At 40.5% G+C, this 27,641-nt stretch overlaps 2 protein-coding genes across 4 annotated transcripts in view; one reads left to right on the forward strand and one right to left on the reverse strand.

Annotated features, from left to right (window-relative positions):
* Positions 1-27,641, forward strand: part of dock1 (dedicator of cytokinesis 1) — a 667,847-nt gene that overhangs the window by 275,808 nt on the left and 364,398 nt on the right. The gene's annotated exons all lie outside the window — the stretch shown is intronic.
* The window catches only part of insyn2a (inhibitory synaptic factor 2A), a 55,384-nt gene that overhangs the window by 7,658 nt on the left and 20,085 nt on the right, over positions 1-27,641 (reverse strand). Inside the window, 2 exon segments of the mRNA XM_078564877.1 lie at positions 25,274-25,422; positions 25,424-25,469. Coding sequence (XP_078421003.1) covers positions 25,274-25,422; positions 25,424-25,469 — 195 coding nt within the window.

The raw sequence follows: 27,641 nt of genomic DNA on the forward strand, positions 1-27,641 counted from the left end.
CTCCATGCCTTGACTTATAAAGCCCAGGATCCCATGTACTTTATTAACTGCTTCTTTAACCTGTTGTTTCACCTTCAAAGATTTGTGCACAACCCCACCTAGGTCTCTCTGTTCTTGCACCCTCTTTATCATTATCACATTGAACTTTTTAGAATTTCATCTGCCATGTGGCAGTCCATTCCAGCAGTCTCTCTGCCCTCTTGAAATCCATTGCTATGTTCCTTATTGATTACTTATTGTATCAACTTCAAATTTCAAAATTGTGCCCAATATCTCCAAGCCCAAGTCATTAATCTATATCAAAAACAGCAGTGGTCCTAGTGCTGAATCCTAGGGAAGACCACTGTATACCTCCCTCCAGTCTAAAAAACAGATATTCACTACAATTCTGTTTCTCATCCCTTAGATAATTTTGTATCCATGCTGCTACTGCCCCTTTCATCCCATGGTTTTCAATTTTGCCAGCAAACCTAATATGGGGTTCTTTGTCAGACGCTTTTTGGAAGTATATACATACAACATCAATTGCACTGCCTTATTCCACTGAAGTCCAGTTAGTGAAATGATTTGGCCTTAACAAAGTCATGCCAGCTCTCATTTATGATTCCTCACCTGACTTATTCTAAATGATTTTCCCCACCCCCCGCCACCAACCGCTGCTCTCTAAATGTTTTGATTGTAACTTATTGTAACTTAACTGCCACTGGGTCAAAATCCTGGAGCTCCCTAACAGCACTGTGGGTGTACCCACACCACATGGACTGCAGCAGTTCAAGAAAGCAGCTCATCACTGCCTTCTCGAGGGCAATTAGGGATGGGCAATAAATGCTGCCTAGCCAGCGATGCCCATAATAAAAAAAAACTTGGAGAGAGTTCTAATGTTTATTCAGGTACGCTTCTTTCTCTTTGACTGAAATTTCATTTGCCTGTTATCTGGAACTCAGAATGCAGCTACTGATCTCAGGCAGGCAATGAAAATAACAAATTGCATTTATATAGCAGCATTAACACAGCAAAATGTCCCAAGGTGCTTCATAGGAGCATTAATACAAAATTTGACACTAAACCGCGTAAGATATTAGGGGAGGTGATTTAAAGCTTGGTCAAAGATTTGTTGAGAATTATGAAGTATTTTAATGTTTCCCATTGTTCATCTACCATTATACCTTTTAATCTAATTTCCCAATCTACCATAGCCAACTCCCCCATCCCCTATGTAACTGTCTTGATTTAAGTTCAGCACTCTAATTTTGGATTTAAGTACATCACACTCAAACTCCATGCAAAATTCTATCATATAACCACTCCTTCACAGGGTATCCCTTACTATGAGATTACTAATTAACCCTGCCTCATTACATAAAACAAAATCTAAAATAACCTCTTCCTCGATTGTTCCAGAAAACTGACCCAAGTATGTTCCATGAGCTTGTCTTACAAACTGTATGTGAAGATTAAAACTCTCCATGATTATTACATTTCCTTCATTACAAGCTCTTATTTCTTGATTAACACTATTCTTAACTTTACATCTACTGTTAGGGGCTTAATAAGTACTCCCCCATCATTTATGGAATCTTGTTATTTTTTATGCTCACCCATACTAATTCTACTTCCTGCTCTTCCGAGCCAAGATCCTTTCTCCCTGCTGTCCTGTGTCACCCTTTATTATTGGGGCCCATCTGCCCACCCTTTGCAACCCCCACCCCCACCTTTATCTTTCTATTTTGTCTGGCTTTTCGAAACATCAAGAAACCTGGAATAATTAGTTTCCAACCTTGGTGGTCATGCAACTAATTATTTGTAATAGCTGTTAGATCAAACTCATTTATCTTTATTTGTGCCATTAATTCATCTATCTCATTATGAATCCCTCATGGGCTCAGATAAAGCACCTTTAGTTTCACCTTTTTACCTTGATTTGAACTTATTCACTGTTGCACTATTACTGTTAAATTTTTAGTCCCTTCCTATCACACTCTGCTTATCTTTACTCAAAACTCTCCACAGCTCTATGGCATTGATTCTCCCCTACCTGCTTTGTAGTTCAGAGCCCTATCTAAAGCCCTAGTTATACCTTTCGCCAGGACACATGTCTCAGTCCTGTGGTCCCTGTGTCTGCCCAACTCGCACATACCCTCTTATCCCTGAACGCTAACATATCTGTACCACTTCCTAACTTAAGAGGTGTGAATACATCCTGGATCAAAGTACTCAGGTAAATCTCCCCCTCCCTGATGCATCACAATATTTGCATTTCGGACTCCAGCTCAATAACCCTGAGCTGCACTGCCTTTATGTGCTCTTACCTCATATATGGTTGCCTGGGATTGCATTGCTCTCCACAAACTCCCACATGCTGCAGTTGTGACATTCCACCTGTGCTGCACCGAGTCTTACAACTCAGAAGGAGGTAATTCAACTCATTGTACTTGTGCCGATTCTTTCTGAGAAATCGACCCAATTAGCTGTCATTCCTTGCTTTTAATAGTTTAACTACATATCCAGTTCCCTTTTGGAAGTTACGATTGAATCGGTTTCCACTATCCTTTTGCACAGTGCATTCCAGATCATAACTCATTAGGTAAAATCTTTTCTCTTTATCTCCTCTCTGGTGCTTTTGGCAATTGTCTTAAATATGTATTTTGGTTATTGACCCATTTGTCAGTGGCAACAGCTTCTCCCTATCTCCTCAATCACAACTCTTCAGAATTTTAAACACCTCTTAATCTTGCCTTAACAGTTACTTGCCCGAAGGAAAACAGTCCCAGCGTCCCCAGTCTCTCTGCATTACTGAAATCCTCATCTGGTAGCACTCTAATAAGTCTGCTCTGCCTCTTCTCTATGGGCTTGACATCTCTCCAATCGTAATCCTGTAATCATACAGAATTAGATGCAAAATTCCAACTGAGGTGGTTATTTGTTTTAAAACTATGGAATTTTTAAACTTTAAATTGAAAAGTGTTCAACTTTTACATTATGCTGGGAAATGTATAAGCAGATATTCTGTTGAAACCTGGGGGATTTCAGCTACTGTTATATTAATTGGATAGACGTGGTAGATAACGGGGATAAGAGAATGGAGTTCCTAAACTATGTACAGGACTGCTTTCTAACTCAATATCTAAAAAGGAACAAGGAAAGATTCCCTATTGAACCAGAACAACTAAGAGAAGTAATAGTCAGGGAACATCTAGGCAAGAGTAACTCACTTTAAGATGATGATAGAGAAGGACATAAGCATGATGAAAACCAGAGGAATTGATGGGAGAAAAGCTGATTTTGAGGGCTGAGAATAGAACTTAGGAAAATAAAATGGGCACCAATATTGGCAAACAACGATGTAGATCAAGAAAGGGAAACATTTAAAATGGTGTTCAAAAGACTGCAGGAAAAATGTATTCCACTAAAAGGAAAGAACAAACTAAATGATAGTGAGACTCCATGGTTGAATCAAGACACAATGGAACAATTGAGGGTTAAGAAAAAGGCACTTGTAGCAGAAGTGTGCATGATAAGAGAGAATACAGTGATTAGGAGACGAGTAAAAAAAACACAATTGGGATGACAAAGAATAACTATGAAATTAAATTTTCAAGGAATGTAAGACAAAATAGTAAAATATTTTAACAGGCATATCAGTAAAAAAGAGGCGGCTATGATGGGAATAGGACCATTAAGGGATAGACAGGATAATACCACAGGTAATGATAGAGAGATGGGAGAAATAATAATTAATTTATTTCTGTTTTTACCAGGCCAATAGAACGGCTGATATAAGTGATGAGATCAGCAATGAGATAAATGCATTTAGAAAACTGGGTTGTATTAAATAAACTGAACAAACTCAAGAAGGTAAAGCCCCTGATCCGGATGGATTGCATCCAATTATTTTAAAAGCAGAGGCATTAATATACATATTAAATAATGTGTATATGGAAAGGTGTAGTGCCAGAGAACTGGCAGATAGCTGATGTAATTCCTATATTTAAGAAGGGGAACAGAACCTGTCCAGGAAATTGTAGACCTATCAGTTTAACATTGGTAGTAGGAAAAATAATGAAATCTCCACCAAAGGAGAGAACAGAAGAACAAAAAGAATCAAAAATCTACTAATGAATATTAAGCATGGATTTCAGAATGGAAAATCTTGCATGTTGAACCTTATTGAATTTTTTGAGGAGGTAGAAGAAAGAATAGACAATGGTAATGCAATAGATGTAATTTATCTGAACTTTCAAAAGGTCTTAATAGACTAATGAGAATGTGGAGTCAGGGGACAAGTAACAGACTGGGTTTCTAACTGGCTTCAAGACAAAGCAGAGAGTGGAAGGAAAGAATAGTTAATCAGAGTGGTAGGTGGGAAGTGGTGTTCCACAAGAATCAGTGCCAGGATCATTGGAGTTCATGATTTATGTTAACGTTTTGACTTTGGAATCATAAACACAATTTCTAAATTTGTGAATTACACCAAATTGAGGGGGAGTTGGTTTGTCAATCTGAGGACTGTAACAAATAGAAAAGGAAACCTGCTGATTGCCGTCTACCATCCTCCCTCAGCTGATGAATCAGTACTCTTCCATACTGAACAGCAGTTGGAGGAAGCACTGAAGGGTGCAGGGTTGTGGATTTCAATGCCCATCACTAACCTGACGTGATAATGCCATAACTGACTAAGCAAGACAAGTTCCGAAGGATATATCTATACCAGACTGGGCCAATGGCAAGTGGTGAGGGAACCAACGAGAGAAGAAGCTGCTTGACCTGCCTTCACCAATCTATCTGTCACAGATGCACAGATCTATGACAGTATTGGCAGGAGTGACCACCGTACAGCCCTTTTGGTGACAAAGTCATGTCTTCAGGTTGAATTCATTACAACGGTGCTAAATGGGATAGATTTAGAACAGATCTAGCAGCTCAAAGTGGGCATTGATGAGGTGCTGTGGGTCATTAGCAGCTGAACTGTATTCACCCACAATCTGTAACCTCCTAGCTCAGCATATCCCTCACTCTACCATTGCTATTAAGCCAGGGGATCAACCCTGCTTCAATGACGAGTGCGGGAGAGCCTGCTAGGAGCAGCACCAGGCATACCTAAAACTGAGGTGCCAACCTGTTGAAGCTGCAACGCAGGGCTACATGTATGCTAAACAGCGGAAGCAAATGTGCAATGGCAAAGCTAAGCAATCTCACAATCAATGGATCAGATCAAAGTTCTGCAATTCTGCAGTCGTGAACGGTGGTGACAATTACAAACATCTCCATCATCAATGATGGGGGAGCCCATTCCATCAGCGCAGAAGACAAAGCTGAAGCATTCTCAGCCATGTTCATCTAGAAGTGCTGAGTATGTCTCCTCTTGAGGCCTTCAGCATCACAGATGCCAGTTTTCAGCCAATTCTGTTCACTCCGTGTGATATTTAGCAACAGCGAAAGACACTGGGGGCAGCAATGGCTATTGGTCCTGGCAACATCTCAGCAATACTACTGAAGATTTGTGCTCCAGAACTAACCTTCCCCCTAGCCAAGCTGTTCCCATATAGCCTCAATACTGGCATCTACCTGACAATATGGAAAATTGCCCAGCTATGCCCTGAACATAAAAGGCAAGGCAAATCCAATGCAGCCAGTTACTGCCCCATCAGCCTACTCTTGAGCATCAGCAAAGTGATGGAAGGTGATGTTGCCAATGCTATCAAGCGGCATCTGCTTTGCAATAGCTTGCTCAGTTTGAGCTTAACCAGATCCACTTGGCTCCAGACCTCATTACAGCCTTGGTCCAAACATGGAAAAATAGTTGAATTCCAGATTTGAGGTGAGAGTGACTGCCCTTGACATCAAGGCAACATTCGACCAAGTGTAGCATCAGGGAACCCTACAAAATTGAATCAATGGGAATCAGGGGGAAACTCTCTACTGGTTAGAATCATACCTAACGCAAAGAAAGATGTTGGAAGCCAAACATCTCAGCCCCAGGACATAGTAGCAGGGGTTCCTTGGGGTAGTGTCTGAGGCCTGACCATCTTCAGCTACTTCATCAATGACCTTTCCTCCATCATAAGCTCAGTAGTGGGGAAATACGTTGATGATTGCATGGTGTCCAGTACAGAAATCAGACGGAAAATGTGGTGATAATGTGGAACTCGCTATCACAGGGGCTGATTGATGTGAATAGTGTAGATGCATTTAAGGGAAAGCCAGACAAGCATATGATGGAGAAAAGAATGAAGATGATAGATTTTAATGTGGCAAGATGGGAAGAGGCTTTAGTAGAGCTTAAACAGCAGCATGGATGGGTTGGGTCGAATGGTCTGTTTGTGGTGTATATAATGTCAGGGGATTTATTGTGGTGGTATTTTGTTGATAACTGAAGAGTATTAATGTAAGTAGCAGAAGTCATCATAAGAAACATGAGGAATAATATATGTTGCTCATGAATTATTTGAAAGCGTGATTTAAATTCTTATCCCTGGCATATGTGAGGAGATTATAGTGTTCAATTTATTTCCCCGTGCTGTAGTATAAATTGATCCTCTTTATATAAGTGGAGAAATTGATGAATGTACTGTAACTTGCATTTCAATGCTTTTGTGACCAGAGCAGAAAATGATTTAAAAAAAGACTGCACAAGTATTTCAACTGCACTTAGATGAGCTATTACAATTTACCCAGTTTATTTTCCAATGCATTATGCAATGTAATGGCAATTTTATTAAATTCACCAAACTGAATGGAGTAAATATCAGGCTTTGAAATATTTTCCTTTAATACAAGTTATATGTGTGCTTTACATTGATTAAGTGTATGTGAAAAGATTTCTTATTGTTAATCAATGTCAAAAGAAGCATTGCAGGATCAGATGGGATTGATGATGAGCAGCTAATTATACTGGATAACTCTTCCAAAAGATCAATTTGGTCAGATATAGTTGCTGAAGTTAAGCATGCTGAGTAAACATAACTGAAAAATATTACTCAAATATAGCAAAAAGATGTTTAGAAAAACTTGTTCCCATGTAGAGTAGGCTTTCAAATTGAGGTCCATGAAGAGATCCTGGGATATTTTAAGAGAATCAGATTTTTAAGTTCATTGTATTTCTTGACTTTCTGTTGCATTAATTTTATTGCTGTATGTAAATATTACATTTTCTGCAGTCAAAGTCCTGTTTCCTTTGGGTAACTTGTCTATAAGAAGTTAGATAGAGGTGGGGATGGTTGGGATCAAGGAAGGGAGTCCATTATGTTAATAGTATGTTAATTATGTTTTTTATATTGTCAAGATCTACAGGTGAATGGCATTGTTTAATTAAATACTTTGATCATATTAATTGGGGACGAGTGGGACAATGGGAGTTGAAGGAGAGGTATGAGACTGAACAAAGTCAATTAACTCAGTAAAAAGCTCTGTCTTGGTTTTGACTTCGCCAACTGACTTGGATTCTGTTAACATTGGTAGCTGAGAATGGTTGGCTTAAAGATGAAGATTGGAAACTAAAACTTATTTTCAAACAAAAGGTTGTAATTGGAGTTACTTTGGAGGAGAATGGCTGAAACCAAATGTAAAGTACCAAGGTATGATTCTCCATTCTCCCATCGGTGATGAGGTTCTACTTCACAGAACAATGGTGAAGTGGATACGGGTTACATCCTTACTAAAGTGAAAGCAAGGTATGGCCTTGGCACTTTTGCTTCCCCCACCAGAAGCAGGATCAGGTGCAAAGCATTTTTGGAACTAGAGGCTCATCAATTGGACACTGAGGAAGGTTTGGCTGAACTCTTAAAATTTACGGATAAAATTTATAAGAAAGATAACCTGCTAAATGAGGCATGGACAGACTTTGATAAATTTAGAAGGATGGACAGTTATTCCATAGAATAATATATCATAGAAATTAACATGTTGTTGATTTTCTGTGGTGCGGTTCTGCAGAATTTGAGCTATGGGTGATAGCTAAAATGAAGAAGGAGTTTAAGATTGGAAGTTGGGCTTCGGGGGCCTTTAAATATATAGGGTTAGACTTTAAACGGAATAAGTCGGGACTGACCTTGAATCAGCAGTCTTACTTAGAAAATGTCGATTGCATTCCAATGAATCAGGCCAGGTCCTCACAAAATGAGGAGCCTGCATCCAAGGAAGAAATAGACCAATTGAGAAGTTTGGTTGGACAGTTGAACTGGTTATGCACTCAGACTAGACCTGATGCTAGTTTTGACATAGTGGAACTGAGTGCTATGGTGAAACATGCAACAGTTGAGAGGAAGTTCTGAGAGCAACTAAAACATTAAATAAGTTAAATTCTGAGAAATGCACACTAAGGTTTCCAGCCTTGGGTGATGCAGAAGATATGAAGTTAATCATTTTTAGTACTGCTTCACCTGCCAATCTTCTGGATGCATATTCTAGTACATCAGGGTTAAATATATTCTTGGTGGAAAAGACTAACAAATGTTGTCCATTGGCCTAGGAAATGAAGAAAATAAAAAGGGTAGTTAAAAGCACCTTAGCTGCAGAAACACTGTCTATAATCGAAGCCATAGGTATGGGATTTTACTTGTCAAATATTTTGAAGGAAATCCTATACAAGGGCAATCTGAGGAAAGTTTGCTCTTGAATGTTATGTGAATAACCATTTTCTGTGGAATAATGTACATTCAGTGAAGAGTGTGACTGAGAAAAGGTTAAGGATTGACCTTGCTAGCATAAAAGAAATGTTAGAGAGAAAAAAGATGTCTAAGATAAGAGGGTTGGCACAAGACACCAATTATTGGACTGTTTCACAAAAAGGGATTCTTGCTTAAAGAGATTGTTGGATGTCCTGTATTATGATGGGTTATATGAAATATGGAAAATCAATTTTTTTCTTTAAATTGTTTTTTATTATTCATTTACGGGATGTAGGCGTCATTTATTGCCCATCCCTAATTTCCCTTGTGAAGTTGATGGTCAGCTTCTTTCTTGAACCGCTGCAGTCCCTGTGGTGTAGGTATATCCACAGTGCTGTTAGGAAGGGAGTTCCTGGATTTTGACCCAGCGACAGTGAAGGAACAGTGATATATTTCCAAGTCAGGATGGTGAGTGGCTTGGAGGGGAACTTCCATGTGGTGGTGTTCCCATCTATCTGCTGCCCTTGTCCATCTAGATGCTAATGATCATGAGTTTGGAAGATGCATCTTGAGTTTCTGCAGTACATCTTGTAGATAGTACACACTTCTGCCACTGTTCGTTGGTGGTGGAGGGAGTGAATTTTGAAATTATTTGAGTGTGTTATAAAGTTTATGTTTAAAGAAAGAAAGGGGGATCTGTTCATAGTAATTATTTATTTTAAGGTAGACAGCTGAAGGGCATTGTTTAATTAAGTACTTTGATCACATATAAATTGGGGACATGAGGTTGGAGGAGAGGCATGAGAAGAAACAAAGTCAATGAAGTCTCTTGGTAAAGAAAAGCTCTGTGCTTAGGTTTTGACTACGCCAACTGGCTTGGATTCTGTTAACACAAGAGTGGCAACATATATAGTGCACCCATGCAGGAAAGCTTGAAAACAGCTGCAGTTGCACTTAATTAACCCTAGCCTATCCCCTCTCCCACAAATGCTGTCTGATCTGCTTAATGTTTGCAACAGTTTTATTGCACTTTGTTTCTTGATTGTCCAATTTTGGGGTTAAAAGAGGTAGTTTGCTACCAGGATAAATGTACTCTAATCTTGTGAAATAACCAGACTTTTGTAACTTGAGTTTTCCATGTGTCTATTTGCCTGATTGTTTGTGCGTGCTGCTCTGGACCCGAGCCCATTATTTGTATTTCCACTCTTTTCCCCTCCTTTCATTAATACTTTTCCCCTATCACTCCTAGTCCTCTCTTTGCTGCTCTTATGATTCCTTTCATTTCTCCCATCTTGGGTACTTGTTCCTCTCAAATCCCTATTCAAATACTTGAGCACTCTTTCACCTTCTGACACTCCTACTGCTGCCCAAGTTGACTCCCTTTTTAATAAACCTATAGCTTCCCTCTGCGCATCTCTTGGATCCTCCGAAGGGCTTATTGAAACATGGCGCTGATTGCTTATGAGCAGCAACTCCATCTGTCTTATCCTATTCTCTTGCCAACCATCTCAAACGCTGCGCCTGTAGAAAGCTAATGTTCCCTACATCCTTCCTATCCCACTCACCGTCCCTATGCTCACCCTGTGGATTCTGTCATTGGATCAACTATCTTTATCTGTTTTCATATCTACCCGTAGAATGTCTGTTCACTTATGAACATGATTGTGTCGATATCCTGGTCTTCACAGACACTTGTCTGAGACTTTGTGACATCTGTACCCTAAATGAAGCCTCCCATGGCTGGCTATATGTGGCTTTTACTGCCAAATCACACCTTGATCTGTGCCTCTGCTCCTCTGGCACCTTCTCCTTTGAGCACCTTGCCTAGTTCCACCCCTCTTGCCTCATTTAAAGTCCTTGTTCTCTATCATCTGCCCACGTATCATGAAAAAAAATTCACAGTTAGGAAATAGAGAGAGCTTAATAAGTTATATGTATATTTGTGAGTGTGTTAAGAATAAGGTACATCTTTAATGTTTAAGTTTGATTTGTATTTCTATATTTGTGTATTAAGAAAAGGAGAAGTTGAGTTTTAATTTCATTTTAAAAGATGCCTGCATTTTAATGAAGATTTTATGACTCTTGAAGGGAATAAAACAAACACAAGGTTAAAAAGAACTGTGCTGTTGCCTAGCAACAGGGGTCCAGAGAGGGAGACCCTGCCCACAGATGCACAGAGAAACTGAAAGCAGTTTTAGTTCAGTTGGTCATTATGCTGTAAGTTGAGGGGAACAGTTTAAGTCTCTCTCTAGGTGACATACTAGCAGACTGCTGAGGGAGATAAGTCTGAGAATCTTAGATGAGTTGCTCTAAAGTTAAAGTAAAAGTGAATTTCAAGTGAGTTCTGGATCTCAAGTGAGATACGAAGTCATTAGCAGTCTACTGGGAGAGGGAACTGTAGAGAGAGTAGATCTCCCAAAAGAACGGAAAGGTCCCAAAGCCAAGGAGTGAGACAGAAAGGAGGGGTCCCAAGAAGACCTTCTAGTTAAAGAAAGGACAGGTGTTTGGAAAAGGTGCTGTTCTGTGGAAGGAGAGGAAGGCCCCAAGCTGCCTCCAAAGGCAGAAAGCTGCAGGATGCAGATTCAGAGCAATATCGGCTTGGGAGAAGCCGGAAGTTCCAAAGAGACAGCTGAAGGTTGTAACTCTTTACTATGGGCATGTGAAGAAGAGGTGTATTCTGTTGGCATGGCTGAGCCAGAGAGAGTGTGCGTGGAAGAAGGCTTGAATGCATGTGGTGATCCAGGGGAGAGGAACATCAGAAGGCGAGTTCGAAACCCTGAAGGTGGACCCTTGCGGAAAGCATCTGAGAGAAAGCGTCGGTTTGGTAGGAGATTCCAAATAGAGTTCTTCAAGAATGAAGATTGGAAACCCTCGAGTGAAATGACGGAGTTCAGTGAGACCGGTTGACTTACAGTGTGACAGGTGTCTGAGGGGAGTTGTTGAGAGATCCAGAGCATGTTTGGGTGGCATCTGTCACTTGGTTTTAGAGTGTTATCCGTTTGACCACACATCGCCTATTGGTTAACAAGGACTGCATATTTACTGTGAACGTTAGAGCACAAGACAGCTTTTGTAACTTGTGTTATCCTTACAAACCTGTATACATCTGTGAAGGTATAGTTGTGGGTGAAGGAGTATTGTAATACAGTTCATCTTTTCTGGTTTAATAAATGTTTTATTCTTTTGTTAAAAGTTTAGCAGCTGACTCCTGTGACTCTATTTAGTAGCCACTCTCCGCGTACCTAAACAAAAAATAAAAGTTAGGATCTATGAAGCTTGGTTCCACCCTGGGATTTGGCTTGCCCAGCAGTAATATCAGCCAGGATCATATTAGCACTGATATACTTCGCTACTTTTCTTCCTCAGCCTCTGCACCAAACAACTTGTCATCTGCAGTGTTTTCGATCTCTGTTTAAGTTCATCAGCTGTCTCCCCTTGAGTTCACTGCTCTCCTTCTCTCCCTTAAACTCTTCTCAATACAAACTTGTCTACCCATATTTATGACCACCCCTTCGATTTGCTATTTCACATGACCTCTCCCATGGTGTTAATCACAGATAAAGCAATCTCTGATCACTTCCTTGGATCACTCTCTACCCACACCCCTCCCCCCTTCCAACCATACTCCTGTGTCTGCTGAATGGAGAAAACACTCTCCCAATTTACTTAAACTGCATTTTCAAAATCCCAACTGTCAAGCCTTAGGCCCTCCACTCACCTCAACATTTCTGCAGCTACCGATCTGTTCAACCTTACCCTCACTACCTCCTCTGATGTCCCAGTTCTCTTAAAACCATTATTCTCTCATCCTGGTTGCTTCACTGGGGTATGGCTCTCATCTCCGCTCCCTTAAGTACAAGGAGAGAGGAGTGCAGGATAAAGAGTTTCTCTTCCACTTCTCCTCAAGCCAACTCCAAGCTCACCTTGTATATGAGGCTGATTCCCTCGACCCCATTTTGACCAAGCTGCTGACCACCTAACTTTCCTTCTTGGCTAACCATGTTAGCTGATATTGTTAACTATTCCCCGCTTCTTCAAATCTTCCATCATCACCCCTCTCAAAAAAAAAAAATTGCCCATCCACCCTTGCAAACTACTGCCTCATCTTCAACCTCCCTTTCTTTTCCAAATCCTTGATGTTGCCTTCCAAATCCCTGTCCATCTTTCCTGGAACACCATGTTTGAATCCCTCCAATCAAGTTTATCTGCCCGCCACAGACTCTTATTAAAGTCACAGTAACTGCAACAGTGGTAAACTATCTTTCCTTGCCTTTCCCAACCTGCCTGCAACCTTTGTCACAGTTGACCACACCATCCTTCTCTAATGTCTCCTCCAGCTGAGTAGGACAGCATTCGCCTGATTCTATTATATAGTAAACTTTGTTATCTGGTGCTCCTCCAACTGGAATTCTCTATTAAGCAGACTTTCTGACAGCTTCATTTTTTTTAAAGCTGGTCACTTTTAGTGTTCAGATTATGCATTCTTTTAAAAAAAAACAAATAATAACTTGTTCCCCGTTAATCCCACTCTCACAACTGCTAAAAAAATTGGCAAACTCACAGATATCCATGTTACCTGTGGCCTGCCCTCAATTTGGCCTCAGCCTCTCACTGTTCTGTAGCACCATGTTCCCTCTGCACCGCTCACTAGATTTACACAAACCTGCACCTCTCACGAGACCTCAACATCTGCATACATGAGATCACCCAGGATTAGATGAAAATGTGGAACTCCTGGGTAACTGGCATTTTTGATTAACCGACACCACCTGTTCCCTGTGAATGCCGGTTAACGAAGATTTTACTGTATATATCGTCATAGACAGAATCACTCGCAATGGCTTATTTTCCAACTCCCGCACTTGTGCCCCCCAAAGATCTATTCTTTCCCCCTCCTATTTTTCACTTACATGATGCCCCTTGGCAATATCATCCAAAAATTTTGATATTTCTACGTTTACACTGATGATACATTGCTCAGCCTCACCACCTCTTTCGACAGTCTCTGAGTCGTCTGACTACTTGTTCAACATCTAGTACTGGATGAGCAGAAAATCCCTACCAGTGAGTATTGGGAGGACCGAAGCCAATGTCCTCATTTCCCATCACAAACCCAGTTCCCTAGCCACCAACTCCATCCCCCTCCTTGGCAACTATCTGAGTGGATCAGACTGTTCCCAATCTTGGTGTTATATTTGACCCCAAGATGAGCATCTGACCAAATTGCTGCACCATCACTAAGACTGCCTCTTTGCACAATAAAAGTTACCCCATGAATTAGTGGAGCAAAGAAAGATTGAGAGATTTCGTCACCCAATTTATGTTTAAATGTTACTAGTTCAAGGCATAACTAATTTTCCACTTGATCTTGTGCACAGAAATATTGGGAGGCAAGGTTCAATTTGCAGTAATACTACTGGGGAGTGTTCTATAGGCAGAGTTGAAGTAAGAAGAAGTGAATATTTTTAGCTGGCATTTTGTATGGACTTTCTGAATGGATTAAAGAGTGATGAGATAAGATGTAGCTGCATCAGTGCTTGCCGTTGTTTAGGTGTTTGTGGCCTTGCATTGGACTGATACTACTGTCAAGTTTTCCCAAAGTTCCAGAGTTTGTTCAGTGATCTCCTAATAGGGTAGCAAGGTCTTTTGAGGCCTTTGGGGTGTTTTTCCCAGCCCTTTTGTGAGTAGCCCCAGGCCCAGGTAAGGTTCCAATGCTCCGGGTTACATGGCCAATGGCAAAAGCAGCAAATTTCTGGTGGTGATGGCAGAAGGGCTAGAACTTTGAGGGACAACGACTACTTACAGGTGGAGAATTCTTCGGGAAGAGGAATTGTGTTTTCATGAAGCACACATGAGGAAGGCAACGAGGAACTACTTCATGTATTCTTTTCCCTAGTCATGTTGCTCTTTGATGTTGATGCTACAAGCCAATGAAGGTAAAAGCGCAGCACCTTGAGGCATGCAGAAATGAGCAGAGGGCATGTCCTTGGGTAGATCACTAATAATCCTAATGAGGTCCACTAGGTTACAGGAGTAGGGGATTGACTATTCTTGCAGTAGGTACAGGATTAGACTAATTTAGCAATAGCTATAAAAAAGATCCCATTCTTTCTTTAGTTTTCCTAGTCACCTTGGACATGTCTTTACCCCAGCAAAGATTAGATATTAATACCAAGCCAAAGATACATACTTGAGAATATATACTAGATTGTTTTACAAGAGAAAATCTTAATGCTTTTAAGGTGTAGGTGTGAGCATGACATTGTGATCAATATTTTTCAGTAAAATTATAAAATAAAATTACCCCAGACTATATCTATTCATCAGTGCTTGTAGTGATTCAGTTGCTACTCATCTTTCAGACAGTGGCTTTGTTTTAAGCAAAGATATCACAAATATACAGGTCACTGATGAAGATGAGAGGCTCAAGCATGATTTCTTCAGGGGCACTACATGAATGATGTGACACAATTGCCATTCATTTATAATGGCCCAATGTTTACATATTCTGATAAGTTATCAATTGTATATGCTACAAAAGAACAGTCCCAGGAAAACTTGAGCGCCATAATGTTTTGTGTGCTGTAGAAATTTTGAGACTTATTATTTTGGTTTTGAGCCAAATTTGTCTCTGGACAGTGAGATTATGACACAATTCATCAATTTGCCTTGAAACCACAATGACAACAAAAATGTTGCAGATGAGATGTTACAATTGCTTCTCATTTGTTTTGTTTTCCATGAGCTATCATGTGATTAATAGTAAGGATTTGGTCTGTAGCTTTAATTGTTTGTATTCTGTTGTCAGAGTAATTCATAATAGAACAGCTAATTTTTATGATCCAAAAAAATTGATTCTAATTTTTACAAAAACGTATTTGCTGAATATTCTAAAAGGACCAAATACATTCTGTTATGTTGTTTATAAGATACTAAGCAACAATATGGTTCACATGCTTTGAAAAATTTAAAAATACACACTTAAAAATAATAGGGACATGAAATTGGCAGCAATGTCAAATATCACATTTTTACAATACTACCAAAAGAGTAGGATAAAATTGCACCAAGCATTGCAGAACTCACTGACAGCCAAAGATAAAGAAGAAATACCCAACTGCACAACTTCATCATGCACAGATGGCTTCAAAGTGCAATGTTAACACACAAGTAAGCTGAATTCTTCCAAAATCAATGCCTTAAACATTTCACTACAATTGTCAAAAAAGACAGTAGGCCTGATTAAGTCTCCAAATGATCAGTCTCTAGTATGATGAACATAAAGAATGGAGGCACATCTAAAAGACAAAAATTGAAGTGTTGCATTGTGACTGAAAATCTCATCTCACAAATAAAGCTGTCAAATGAAACTGCAAAGAACCAACTATCCTAAAAATGTGCAATTCATTGAGGTTCATGTTTACAATAGCTCTTGGACTCAGAGATCAGCAAAGATTAATTATATATGACTACATTATTTCACAGACAACACTGATGCATATATACAGAATTGGAGAACCACAAAATTAAATAATTTATGTGAAAAGAAAAGGTCAACCTTTAAATTCCCAGATAATTTTCAACAGTAGTAATTCTTGGAACCTAATTTGATTTTGCTGAGAGATTTTTCCACGATACACAGCCATTTTTCCTTACAATAATGTTTAAGTTATTCTTACTGCTCTCCTTCAAATTTATATGTTTAGTTTGTCATCATAATCCTACAGAAACCATCCTGGACAATTTTATAAACTGCATCAAAATAAACTTGCAATGGAAAATGTGTGAACAGGTTCTATTACAAATTACTGCACAAAATATATTATTACACAAGAATTTAATATATTATGGCAAAATAAAATTGGCAGTGCAAGATAATTTCACATCTCATTGCTAATTTTGAAAAGGAATATGTGCTCAACATACAACTCCACCCTAACAAACTAAACACTACAATGAACAGCTAATATTAATAGAAAATCCATTGAAAATCACAATGTTGTGAATGAGATGTTACAACTGCTGAGGGACGGAGCGTAGCATAGCTCGCAACATTAATGGAGTGCATTGTAAAAAGAGTAGGAAGTTGAGAATTTGGTGAGACTGGGAATTCAGCGCAGAAGAAAGTGTTTGTATGTTTGAAATAAAAGTGTTTTGCGACTCAGAAAACAAGAGCTCATTTAAAGATCCTTTCAGGATTTCCCCGTACAGCCACCATTAACGGGTCAAAACACCGGTGATAATGCTGCTCAAACATGGCTCCACTTGTGTGTCAGACTCAGTAACTTGTCCAAGCCCTCAATGTCCTGTATCCCAACCCAGCAAACACTGCCCCTTCCACGCCCCATCCCAGTCAGGAAAGAACCTCGCTCCCTCGTCTGAATTTCTAATGCAACTGAGAACCACGGAACATGAAAATCCTTAAAATAAACGCAGCAAATGCTGGAAATGTACAGCAGCAACTGGCATTTAAGTACCTCTGTAAAGGTAAGAAAACACCCCAGAGCACTTCACAGGGACATAAACAGATAAAAAATGACATCGAGACAAAGGAGGTGTGACCACAAGCTTTGTCAAAGAGCTAGGCTTTTAAAGGTGGCTTTAAAGGAAGACAGACTGGGACATTTTACTATGTTAAAGGCACTATATAAATGCAAGTTAACGGACCTGCGTATTCCCAGGATGCAAAATACAACCGTGAAGTGCCATAAACTACTCCCCCTGCCAAAAAAAGCACCTAACCCCACAGCAAAGCTCAGATAAACAGTCTGGCTGCCATGGCGACTTTGCAAAAAAAAAAATCAAACCATTACACAAATGCCACCAACTCCTCTCTCTCCCCTTCATGCATAAATGCAAGTTAGCTTATTTGTCTAAACACAATTATGGATAAAAGGACTGTTCAGCTGTGTTGAGGCTGTAACATGAAAAATATTCCATCCCCAATAAAACAAGGTACAGTGTCAAAGTAGGTGAAGAAATTTCATAAAGTCTATTTTGACAATTTGATTTTTAATCAAATCATATAGCTATGAGTTTTAGTAAATATTTAAAACTAGGAATGTATAACTAATATTTTAATAAATTAATAACTTGAACTAGTTAAATAAATGAATTTTAAAAAATATCAAACTAAACCAAATGAATTAAACCAAATGAATTAATCACAAACTATAATTAATTAAAAAATACATTAAACATGGGTGGTTAGCAATGGCAGTGCAGGAAATGCGCTGCATCTGCAGCATGTTGAATTTTCCAGAGATCAGCCTGATCCTGGGCAATTACATTTGTGGTAAGTGTCTGCAACTTAGAAATTTTGTCTCAGAGCTGTTGAACTGGAGCCTGAGGTGTAGGCATTGTAATGCGTTAGGGAAGGGCAGAGTTGGCTGGACATTTTCATCCAAGAGGCATTACACCTATTGGATTAGGTTGTGGTTTAGATTTGTTTAATGGTTAGGAGCAGGGGGATGTGACTGTAACTCAGAGATGTAAGGGGCCTGCACATGCACTGATGGACGAGCCTCAGCTTTTGGCATTGTCCAACAGACACGAGATACCTGCTACCGGTGTGGATGAGAAAAGTACTGCTGGAAGGATGGGCAAATGGACTATAGTACCATGGTACAGGAGACCACTCAAGTTGTGGGACCAAAAAGAAATATGGTAGTGGTAGGGGACAATATGGTCAAGGGAATAGATACTGTTCTCTGCAGCTGCAACCAGGAATCCTGAAGGCTGTGTTGCTTACCCAGTGCCAGGATTAAGGACATCTTCCTGTGGTGGAATAGAACTCAGTGCAGGAGTGGGGAGGATCCAGTTGTTGTGGTTCACATAGAATCCAATGAGATAGCTAGAACTAGGAATGAGGTTCTGCTGAAGGAATTTGAGGAGCTACGGCCCAAATTAAAAAGCAGAATCTCAAAGGTAATCTCGGGATTACCACCTGAGTTATGAGTTACACATAAATTGACATAGGATCAAACAGTTTAAAGGTTTAAATACATCGTTGAAAGAATGTATGGAAGGAAGAGATTTCAAATTCATGGGGCACTGGGACCAGTAGTGGGGAAAGATGGACTGGAGACACTGTCCTGGAAAATTTAATAACTGGACCGGAATTAGGACTTCAAACTAATTTGAGGGAGAAAGTGTTTGGCTAAAGGGCCAATTTATAACTCCGAAGAGAGAAGTCAAGTAAGGTAGCACTTTGGGTAAAATCGACAGATTGTGCCAGGAAGCGGAGTAATTAGCTCACTTCTGTTAATTCTGTCAATAGGAGAATAGCGTAGCTGAATACATGGCTTAAGAGTTGGTGCAGGAGGGAAGGTTTTAGATTCCTGGATCACTGGGACCGTTTCTGGGGAAGGTGGGACCTGTACAAGCGGGACGGTCTACATCTGAACCAGAGCGGGACTAACATTCTTGTGGGCGGGTTTGCTAGTGCTGTTTGGAGGAATTTAAGGTAATTCAGCAGGGGGAGGGGACACAATGTTAGCAGAATAGGGACACATCATAATACAGTAAAACAATCAAGCCAGAGGGAGTACAGCTTCATTAAGTTTCAAGGAAGTAAGGCAAGGCTGGATGGCCTCCACTTTAATGCCAGGAGTATTGCAGATAAAACGGATGAGTTAAGGGTGAGGATTGACACGTGTAATTGTGATATAGTAGCCATCACAGAGATGTGGTTGAAGGGGGGGCAGGATTGGCAGCTAAACATTCCAGGATATAGAATCTTCAGGTGAGATAGGGGAGGGGGTAAAAGAGGAGAAGGCATTGCATTATTAGTTAAGGAGTCAGTTACTGCAGTAAGGAGAGATGATATCTTGGAGGTGGCATCGAATGAAGCTTTGTGGGTAGAGCTTAGGAATAAAAAAGGGGCAACCACATTGTTAGGTGTTTATTATAGACCCCCAGATAGTCAGCAGGAAATTGAGGAGCAAATATGTGCACAATTTGCGGAGGTATGTAAAAACAATAGCAATAAGGTAATTATATTAGGTGATTTCAACTTTCCCAACATTAATTGTGATAGACATAGTGTTAAGGGCTTAGATGGAGTGGGTTTCTTAAAAGGTATACAGGAGAACTTTTTAGGTCAATATATAGAGGGTCCAACAAGGGATGGCGCAGTGCTGGACCTAATTCTGGGGAATTAAGCTGGACAGGTGGCTGAGGTGGTGGTAGGGGAGCATTTTAGTGATAGCGACCACAACATAGTACAATTTAAGCTTGTTATGGACAAAGAAATAGACAAGTTGCAAAAAAATGTTTTGGATTGGGGGGGAGCTGATTTTAGTAAAATAAGGCAGGATCTGGCCAAGGTAGACTGGGAACAGCTACTTGTGGGAAATCTACAGAAGAGCAGTGGGGGGGGGGCGTTCAAAAAGGAAATGGGGAGGGTACAGACTCAACATGTTCCCTCTAGGGTGATAGGAAGGAGTAACAAGCCCAGAGGACCATGGATGGCCAGAGATATTAAGGATACGATGAGAAGGAAAAGAGAGGCTTTTAGCAGGTACAAGGGGAGCAAATCAGCGGAGGCATTAATGGAGTACAGAAAGTGCAGGGTGGAGCTTAAGAAAGCAATTAGGAGAGCAAAGAGGGGAAATGAGAAAGCTCTGGTTGGTAAAAGTAGGGAAAATCCCAAGATATCCTATAAGCATATAAATGGGAAGAGGATAACCAGGGAAAGAGTAGGGCCCATTTGGGACCAAAGGGGCAATCTATGGGTGGAGCCAGATGGCATCGGTAGAGTGTTGAACGAACACTTCACATCGGTCTTCACCCAAGAGAATGAGGATGAAGGTATCGAACTCGGGGAGAGAGACTGCGAGGTTCTTGAGCAAATTGATATAGGGATTGTCAAGGAGTTGGAGGTGTTGGCAGGCTTAAAAGTGGACAAATTTCCAGGTCCGGTTGATTTGTATCCCAGACTGCTGAGGGAGGCAAGGGAGGAGATTGCAGGGGCTCTGACCCAAATTTTTAATTCCTCTCTGGCCACGGGGGAGGTGCCAGAGGACTGGAGAACAGCTAATGTGGTTCTGCTATTTAAGACGGGTTGCAGAGATAAGCCAGGGAACTACAGGCCAGTGAGTCTCACGCCAGTAGTAGGGAAACTATTGGAGAAAATTCTGAAGGAGAGAATCTATTTCCACCTGGAGAGGCAAGGTTTGATCAGGGATAGTTAGCATGGCTTTGTCAGAGGGAGGTCATGCCTAACAAATTTGATAGAAGTTTTTGAGGAGGTGACCAGGTGTGTAGATGAGGGTAGTGCAGTTGATGTAGTTTATATGGATTTCAGCAAAGCCTTTGACAAGGTCCCACATGGGAGACTTATAAAGAAGGCAAATGCACATGGGATACAGGGTAATTTGATAAGGTGGATTCAAAATTGGCTTAGTTCTAGGAGACAGAGGGTGATGACAGAAGGCTGCTTTAGTGACTGGAAGGCAGTGTCAAGTGGCGTACCACAGGGATCCGTGCTGGGTCCCCTATTAGTCGTTATTTATATAAACGACATAGATGACTATGTGGGGGGTAGGATTAGTAAGTTTACGGATGACACAAAGATTGGCCGGGTGGTTAACAGTGAGGTTGAGTGTCTTGGGCTACAGGAAGATATAGATGGGGTGGTCAAATGGGCAGATAAGTGGCAGATGGAATTTAACCCTGAAAAGTGTGAGGTGATACACTTTGGAAGGAGTAATTTGACAAGGAAGTATTCAATGAAAGGCATGACACTAGGAAATTCTGAAGAACAAAGGGACCTTGGCGTGTGTGTCCATAGATCTCTGAAGGCGGAGGGGCATGTTAGTGGGGTCGTGAAAAAGGCATATGCGGCACTTGCCTTTATCAATTGAGGCAAAGATTACAAAAGTAGGGAGGACATGTTGGAGTTGTATAGAACCTTGGTGAGGCCACAGCTGGAGTACTGTGTGCAGTTCTGGTTGCCACATTATAGGAAGGATGTGATTGCACTGGAGGGGGTGCAGAGGAGATTCACCAGGATGTTGCCTGGGATGAAATATTTAAGTTATGAAGAGAGGTTGGATAGACTTGGGTTGTTTACATTGGCGCAGGGGTGACCTGATCGACGTGTACAAGATTATGAGGGGCATGGACAGGGTGGATAGGGAGCAGCTGTTCCCCTTAGTTGAAGGGTCAGTCATGAGGGGACACAAGTTCAAGGTGAGGGGCAGGAGGAATGGGGGGATGTGAGGAATAACATTTTTACCTAGAGGCTGGTGACGCCTGGAATGCGCTGCCTGGGAGGGTGGTGGAGGAGGGTTGTCTCACATCCTTTAAAAAGTACCTAGGTGAGCGCTTGGCACATCATAACATTCAAAGCTATGGGCCAAGTGCTGGTAAATGGAATTAGGTAGGTAAGTCAGATGTTTCTCACGTGTCCGTGCAGACTCAATGGGCCGAAGGGCCTCTTCTGCACTGTGAGATTTGGTGATCCTGTGAATTCCTTGGGGGCAGACAGCACTGTGGTCTCTGATGTTGCCTGCCTGCGGGGAATTGTAGTTCGGGTGACACTATGCAAACGAGTTTCTTCCCAGAGAGTTTAATAATGATAATAGGGCATTGGCGACTATGGCTACGTCAGGAAAAATGTTTAAAAAAAATTAAGGACCCTATATCTGAATGCACAAAGCATTCATAACAAAATAGATGAATTGATAACATAATAGAGAAAAATGGATTTGACCTAGTATCCATTACTGAAACCTAGTTGCAAGGTGACCAATGTTGGGAACTAAGGCCCAGATTTTCATGGATTCGGGTTTACTCCAGAGGCATTTAAAAATGGCGGTCAGGATGCTACACTGGGATTCCTGTCCTGATTCCTGGCGCCAGCAGTTTTCATTGGCATTGTGATAATTGCAGAAGTAGACATATCATACCCCACCCTCCTCTAACTTGTAAATTTTTTGCGGAGTTGGGCCATCTTCTGGATGACTTGTGGTTTATTGTCGCTCAGAGATGTCATGAACCATAGTCTGAATTCAGGTACCTTTTGAATGATAAGTTTGAATGGTTTTACCCATGTCCCCATTCCCCATTGTACCCTCCATCCCCTCTGTACTCCCCATGCCCACTCACTGAGTATGCACCATCCACACAACCAATATAATAATGTCAAGTTCTGAAATGTTAAGGAAAAATAAAGACCCATTCAGAAACCTACTTTGGAAATACTGCTGTTCTTACAACCCTGTAAAAATATCAGACAGAGGCATTCATTGTTTCAATAACAGAAGCTATCCCTCCATTCACACTTTTTAATTTTGTCCAAATAAACATACAGCCATTGACAAAGCAAAAGAAAGAAATACTAACTTATTGATTGACATCTTTGAGGTTATAATCAAAGCAAACACTTCATTTCTAGTTGTCAAAATAGAACCCCTGCTGAGTTAATTCATTTGTGAATCTTGGAGCTCAGCCAAACATTCATAATGAGGTCATTTGGAGAAACATGTTTGGCCAGCTTTCTCTGCTGATATAGTCCCGAATAGCAATGCCTGATTGACACTTTTAAACGGTTGTAAGAACAGCAGTTGTTTTTCAAAGCAGATTTCTGAATGGGTGATTTTTTTTTTCTCAGCTTCTCATTGTTATTAAAAGGCCTATTGGTTCTGTACATAGTGCATATAGGGTGAGCGGGCAAGAGAAAGTAGGTGGGGTGTGAAGATTGAGGGTTAGAGGGCCTAAAAGCATTTAAAACAACTGGGACAAAGTCTCAGAGGCTGTCCTTCTAACCAGCCTGCCCCCAGCACTCACCTGCCCTCATGGCCGCCATCGATCTGCTTCTGGGGTCAGTAGGCCTAACTCGACCCTGCCCCCTCCTCCCCGGTGCAAAAATTGTGTGTGACTTGACCCTTTAAATCTGCCAAGTCGGGAGATTTCCTGACTCAAACTACCGCTTTGGTAGTGAAAATGCGGCCCTAAGTATGCTATGGGATATGACTTTTGGAAATGATAGGCAAAATGGAAAATAAGAGGAGAATGAGATAAAGGCAGTAGGGATAAAGTTAGAAGACCAGAAAAACAATGTAGAATCAGGATGGATGGAGCTAAGAAGTAACAAGGGGCAAAAAACACTGGTGGGAGTGTCATATAGGTCCCCCCTAATAGTGTTGGACAGGATACAAATCAGCAAATTAGAGGAGCAGGTAACAAGGGTAATGCAATAGCCTTTAATATTTATATGGACTGGGCAAACCAAATTGACAAATGTAGCTTTGGAGGAAGAGTTCATGGAATGAATTTGAAACTGTTTTCTAGAACGTTTTTCAAGAAACCGACTAGGGAACAGTACTTATAACCTGGTGTTGTGTGAGCAGGTATTTTTAATTAGTAATATTATAGTCAAGTATCCTCTGGGGAGGAGTGATTGTAATATGGAAAATTTCCCATTAAGTTTGAGTGCGATGTGGTTAAGTACAAAACGAAAGTCTTAAATTTAAACAGTGTCAAGGTATGAGGGGCAAGTTGGTTGAGGGTGGATTGCAAATTAGATGGGAAAAATATGACGGTAGGTAAGCAATGGCTAACAATTGATTAACTTATAATTTTTTAACAAATTTGTATTCCCTTAAGGAACAAAAACTCTGGGAATGCGGTCCAACCATGACTAACTGGAGAAATTAAGGATAGTATTAAACTAAAGGAAGAGGCCAACAATGTTGGCAAGAAGAATAGTAAACCTGAGGAATGGGAGAGTTTTAAAATTCAGCAAAGGATGGCCAGGAAGTTAATAAAAAGGGAGAAAATAGAACATGATTGTAAACTAGCAAGAACTATTAAAACAGATTCCAAAGGTCTTTTGTAAGTATGAAAAATAGAAGAGATTATCTGCAGTAATGTTCCTTCGAGGCAGGAGAAGTCATAATGCCTAATAAGAAAATACAAGCAACATTTAACAAATATTTTGTGTCTATCTCCAGATTAGAAGAGACAGAGAATTTACTGGACGTTGCAGGGAACCAAAGGTCTAATGAGAATGGGGAACTTAAAGTAATTTAATATTTGTGTTGAAAAGGTACTGGAGAACTGAATGGGACTAAAAGCAGTCAGATCCCCTGGACCTGATAGCTTACGTCCTAGGGTTTTACAAGAGAATGCTCTAGAGATAGTGGATGCATTGTTTTGATTTTCCAAAATTCTCTAGATTGTAGAATGGTATCTATGGATTGGGAGGTAGCAAATGTAATTCTTTTGTTCAAAAAAAGGAGGCAGAACAAGAAGACAGGGTACTATTATTGGTCGGTTAGCTTGACTTCAATATTGGTAAGGAGATGGTAAGAGGTTACAATATGATTAGGTAGAGTCCAAACGGTTGTATGAGAGGGAAATTGTGTTTGTGTTGGAGTTTTTTGAGGGTGTAGCCCTTTTCAGAAGGCATTTTAAGGATTTTAGATTGAGTGTTTAGGGACTGAGATTTTAGATTTCTTGTTTTTAGAAAAGCTTACCGGTCCCAACCGGGATCATAACACATCATGCCTTCACTCATCAGTACCATTGAAGCTCGTTAGTTGTACAGGTACAGTGTCTCAAATCCAGCTATTCAAAAACTGGCAATGTCCAAAAACTGGACTTTTTAAAAGTTTTCATGCATGGATTTTGATTATTATTTAATGAGCAAAATAACTTACCGGCTTGTTCTGCAAGGTGCTGAATTGGCGCGGTGGCGCACTGAATAATTATCGGCTTTGCATGCCTGTCTTATCCCATGCTCTGAGTGGTCCGAGTGACCCTTGATACGACCCGAACTGCCCGACCCTTAAACCGTCAAGATCCGAAATCCAGCACGGACTTGGTCCCGCGGTTACCATTTTTGAGATACTGTACCTGTATATTAAGTGCACGTTTGCAGTGATTTGAATTTTATATCTCATTTTATATATAAGTCTGCCTAGTTACTATTTCTCACTAGCAAGAAATGTTGAACTGTATGGAACAGTTAATGTAAGTTGGCGTCTAGAAGAACTTATTGTAATGTATTAACTTTGAAAGATTTCATATCTGGGCATATTGAATTATCTTCTAAGCATTAACTAGTCATTAGACAAAACTTATGTTTTATCACATTAGCATTCAAAGAATACAGATTGTCTGGAGAAAAAAATAATTAGTTTAAGAATTCCAATGCAATGCTACTTCATTTATGAAGGAACTGACTGATGTACTTGAGCAATAAGCACAAAATTGATATATTTGTGTGCACTGCAGCATTCATTTTGTATTACTTGAAGTAGTTGACAGCACTGCAAGGAGGATATAAATTTTGTCAAGTTTACTTGATCCTTCCAGTTTTAAAACCAACTAATTTTGAATTTACCCGCCTTGAAGTACTAATTTTGGACAGGATGAAATAGTTTGTGTAGCGTAATAGCATTATGTAGTCACTTCACAAATGTAATAACATCACAATCCAATCCCTCTATCATTTAGGTTTCTCTCTAATGTCTCCTTTCCAAACTTTAATATCCTTTTTTTGTACTGTGGCGACATAACTGTAGACAGTATTTTAAGTGGGGTCACACTAATGATTTACAAAGTGGCAGGATTACTTCATTATCTCAGTTCAGTATTGACCTTGTAAGGCATCTCAATAACATCGCCATAGATTATTTATAATCTGATATTTACTATGTTAGAACATTTTCAAATTATTCTTATTTAAGAAGGGTTGTTGGCTTTGGTTTTAGCTCATGATTGGCAAAAATGACATGGAAAGCAGAGATCCATATTGCAAATCATGATTTTTCCCAGTAGTTTTAAATGGTTATTTAGAGCAGAAAGACAGCACTGGATTTTACCAGCTGTCTAGGGACAGGCTGGGAAGCAGACAGGCCCCTAAAATGGCGAGAGACAGCCCTCCTGCCACCATGGCATTGTACCAGCAGTGGGTAAGTTGGAGGTCCATCCTCCCACCAAGAGGCCAATTGTGCCACTTGTTTCAAATATCTAGTTCATAGCTGATCTAAATATTTTGGAGGTAATGTTTTGTTCTGGGAAGATTAAAGTTTAACTGTAGAAAAGGGGATAAATGCAACTAAAGCAGCTTGGAACAAAAACAGAAAATGCTGGAAAAACTCAGCAGGTCTAGCAGCATCTGTGGAGAAAGAAACAAGGGCCATACGGACTTGAAACGTTAACTCTGCTTTTCTCTTCACAGTTGCTGCTAGACCTGCTGAGTTATTCCAGCATTTTCTGTTTTTGTTTCAGATTTCCAGCATCTGCAGTGTTTTGCTTTTATCTTAAAGCAGCTTGGAGTATTCAAAAGGGCCATGCTGACACACTCCCAGGAGACCCATGATAAATACTGACACATTCCCTGGAGAGCCCCTATTACTAGAAACTCACTGCTAGAAAGGTAATATCCTAAAACAGCAGGTGCACTTACTCAGCTGGAGGGTTGGAGACGTGATGTCTTCACTGCTTGCAAAGAAGTGCAATCCAGAGAGATGTTTTGTTTTGGGAGTTAGTGCTAAATTCGTTTAAAGGCATTCAGTCAACCCTGAAAGGCTACCTCATCCTGGAGCTGGTTGGAGCTTAAGAAGGTTCTCTGGTTTCAGTTTATCTGTGTTTGCTGGGAGCGTTCTGCAGCAAGGTAAGAGGCTCCGTTGTGAAAAGATGCTGCTTTTTTTTTATTCGTTCATGGTGTGTGGGTATCACTGGCTAGGCCAGCATTTATTGCCCTTGTTCAGAGGACATTTAAGAGTCAACCGCATTGCTGTGGGTCTGGAGTCACATGTAGGCCAGATCAGGTAAGGACGGCAGATTTCCTTCCCTAAAGGGCATTAGTGAACAAGATGGGTTTTTACGACAATTGGCAATGGTTTCATGGTCATCATCAGACTTTTAATTCCAGATTTTTTTTAATATTGAATTCAAATTTCACCATCTGGTGCGGTGGGATTCGAACCTGGGTCCACAGATCATTACTCTGGGCCTCTGGAATACAGGTTCAGTGACAATACCACTATGCCACCACCTTCCCCAGCAGGCTCCAGGCAG

Source organism: Cetorhinus maximus, chromosome 20 (assembly GCF_964194155.1).
Source record: "Cetorhinus maximus chromosome 20, sCetMax3.hap1.1, whole genome shotgun sequence".
NCBI lineage: Eukaryota > Metazoa > Chordata > Chondrichthyes > Lamniformes > Cetorhinidae > Cetorhinus > Cetorhinus maximus.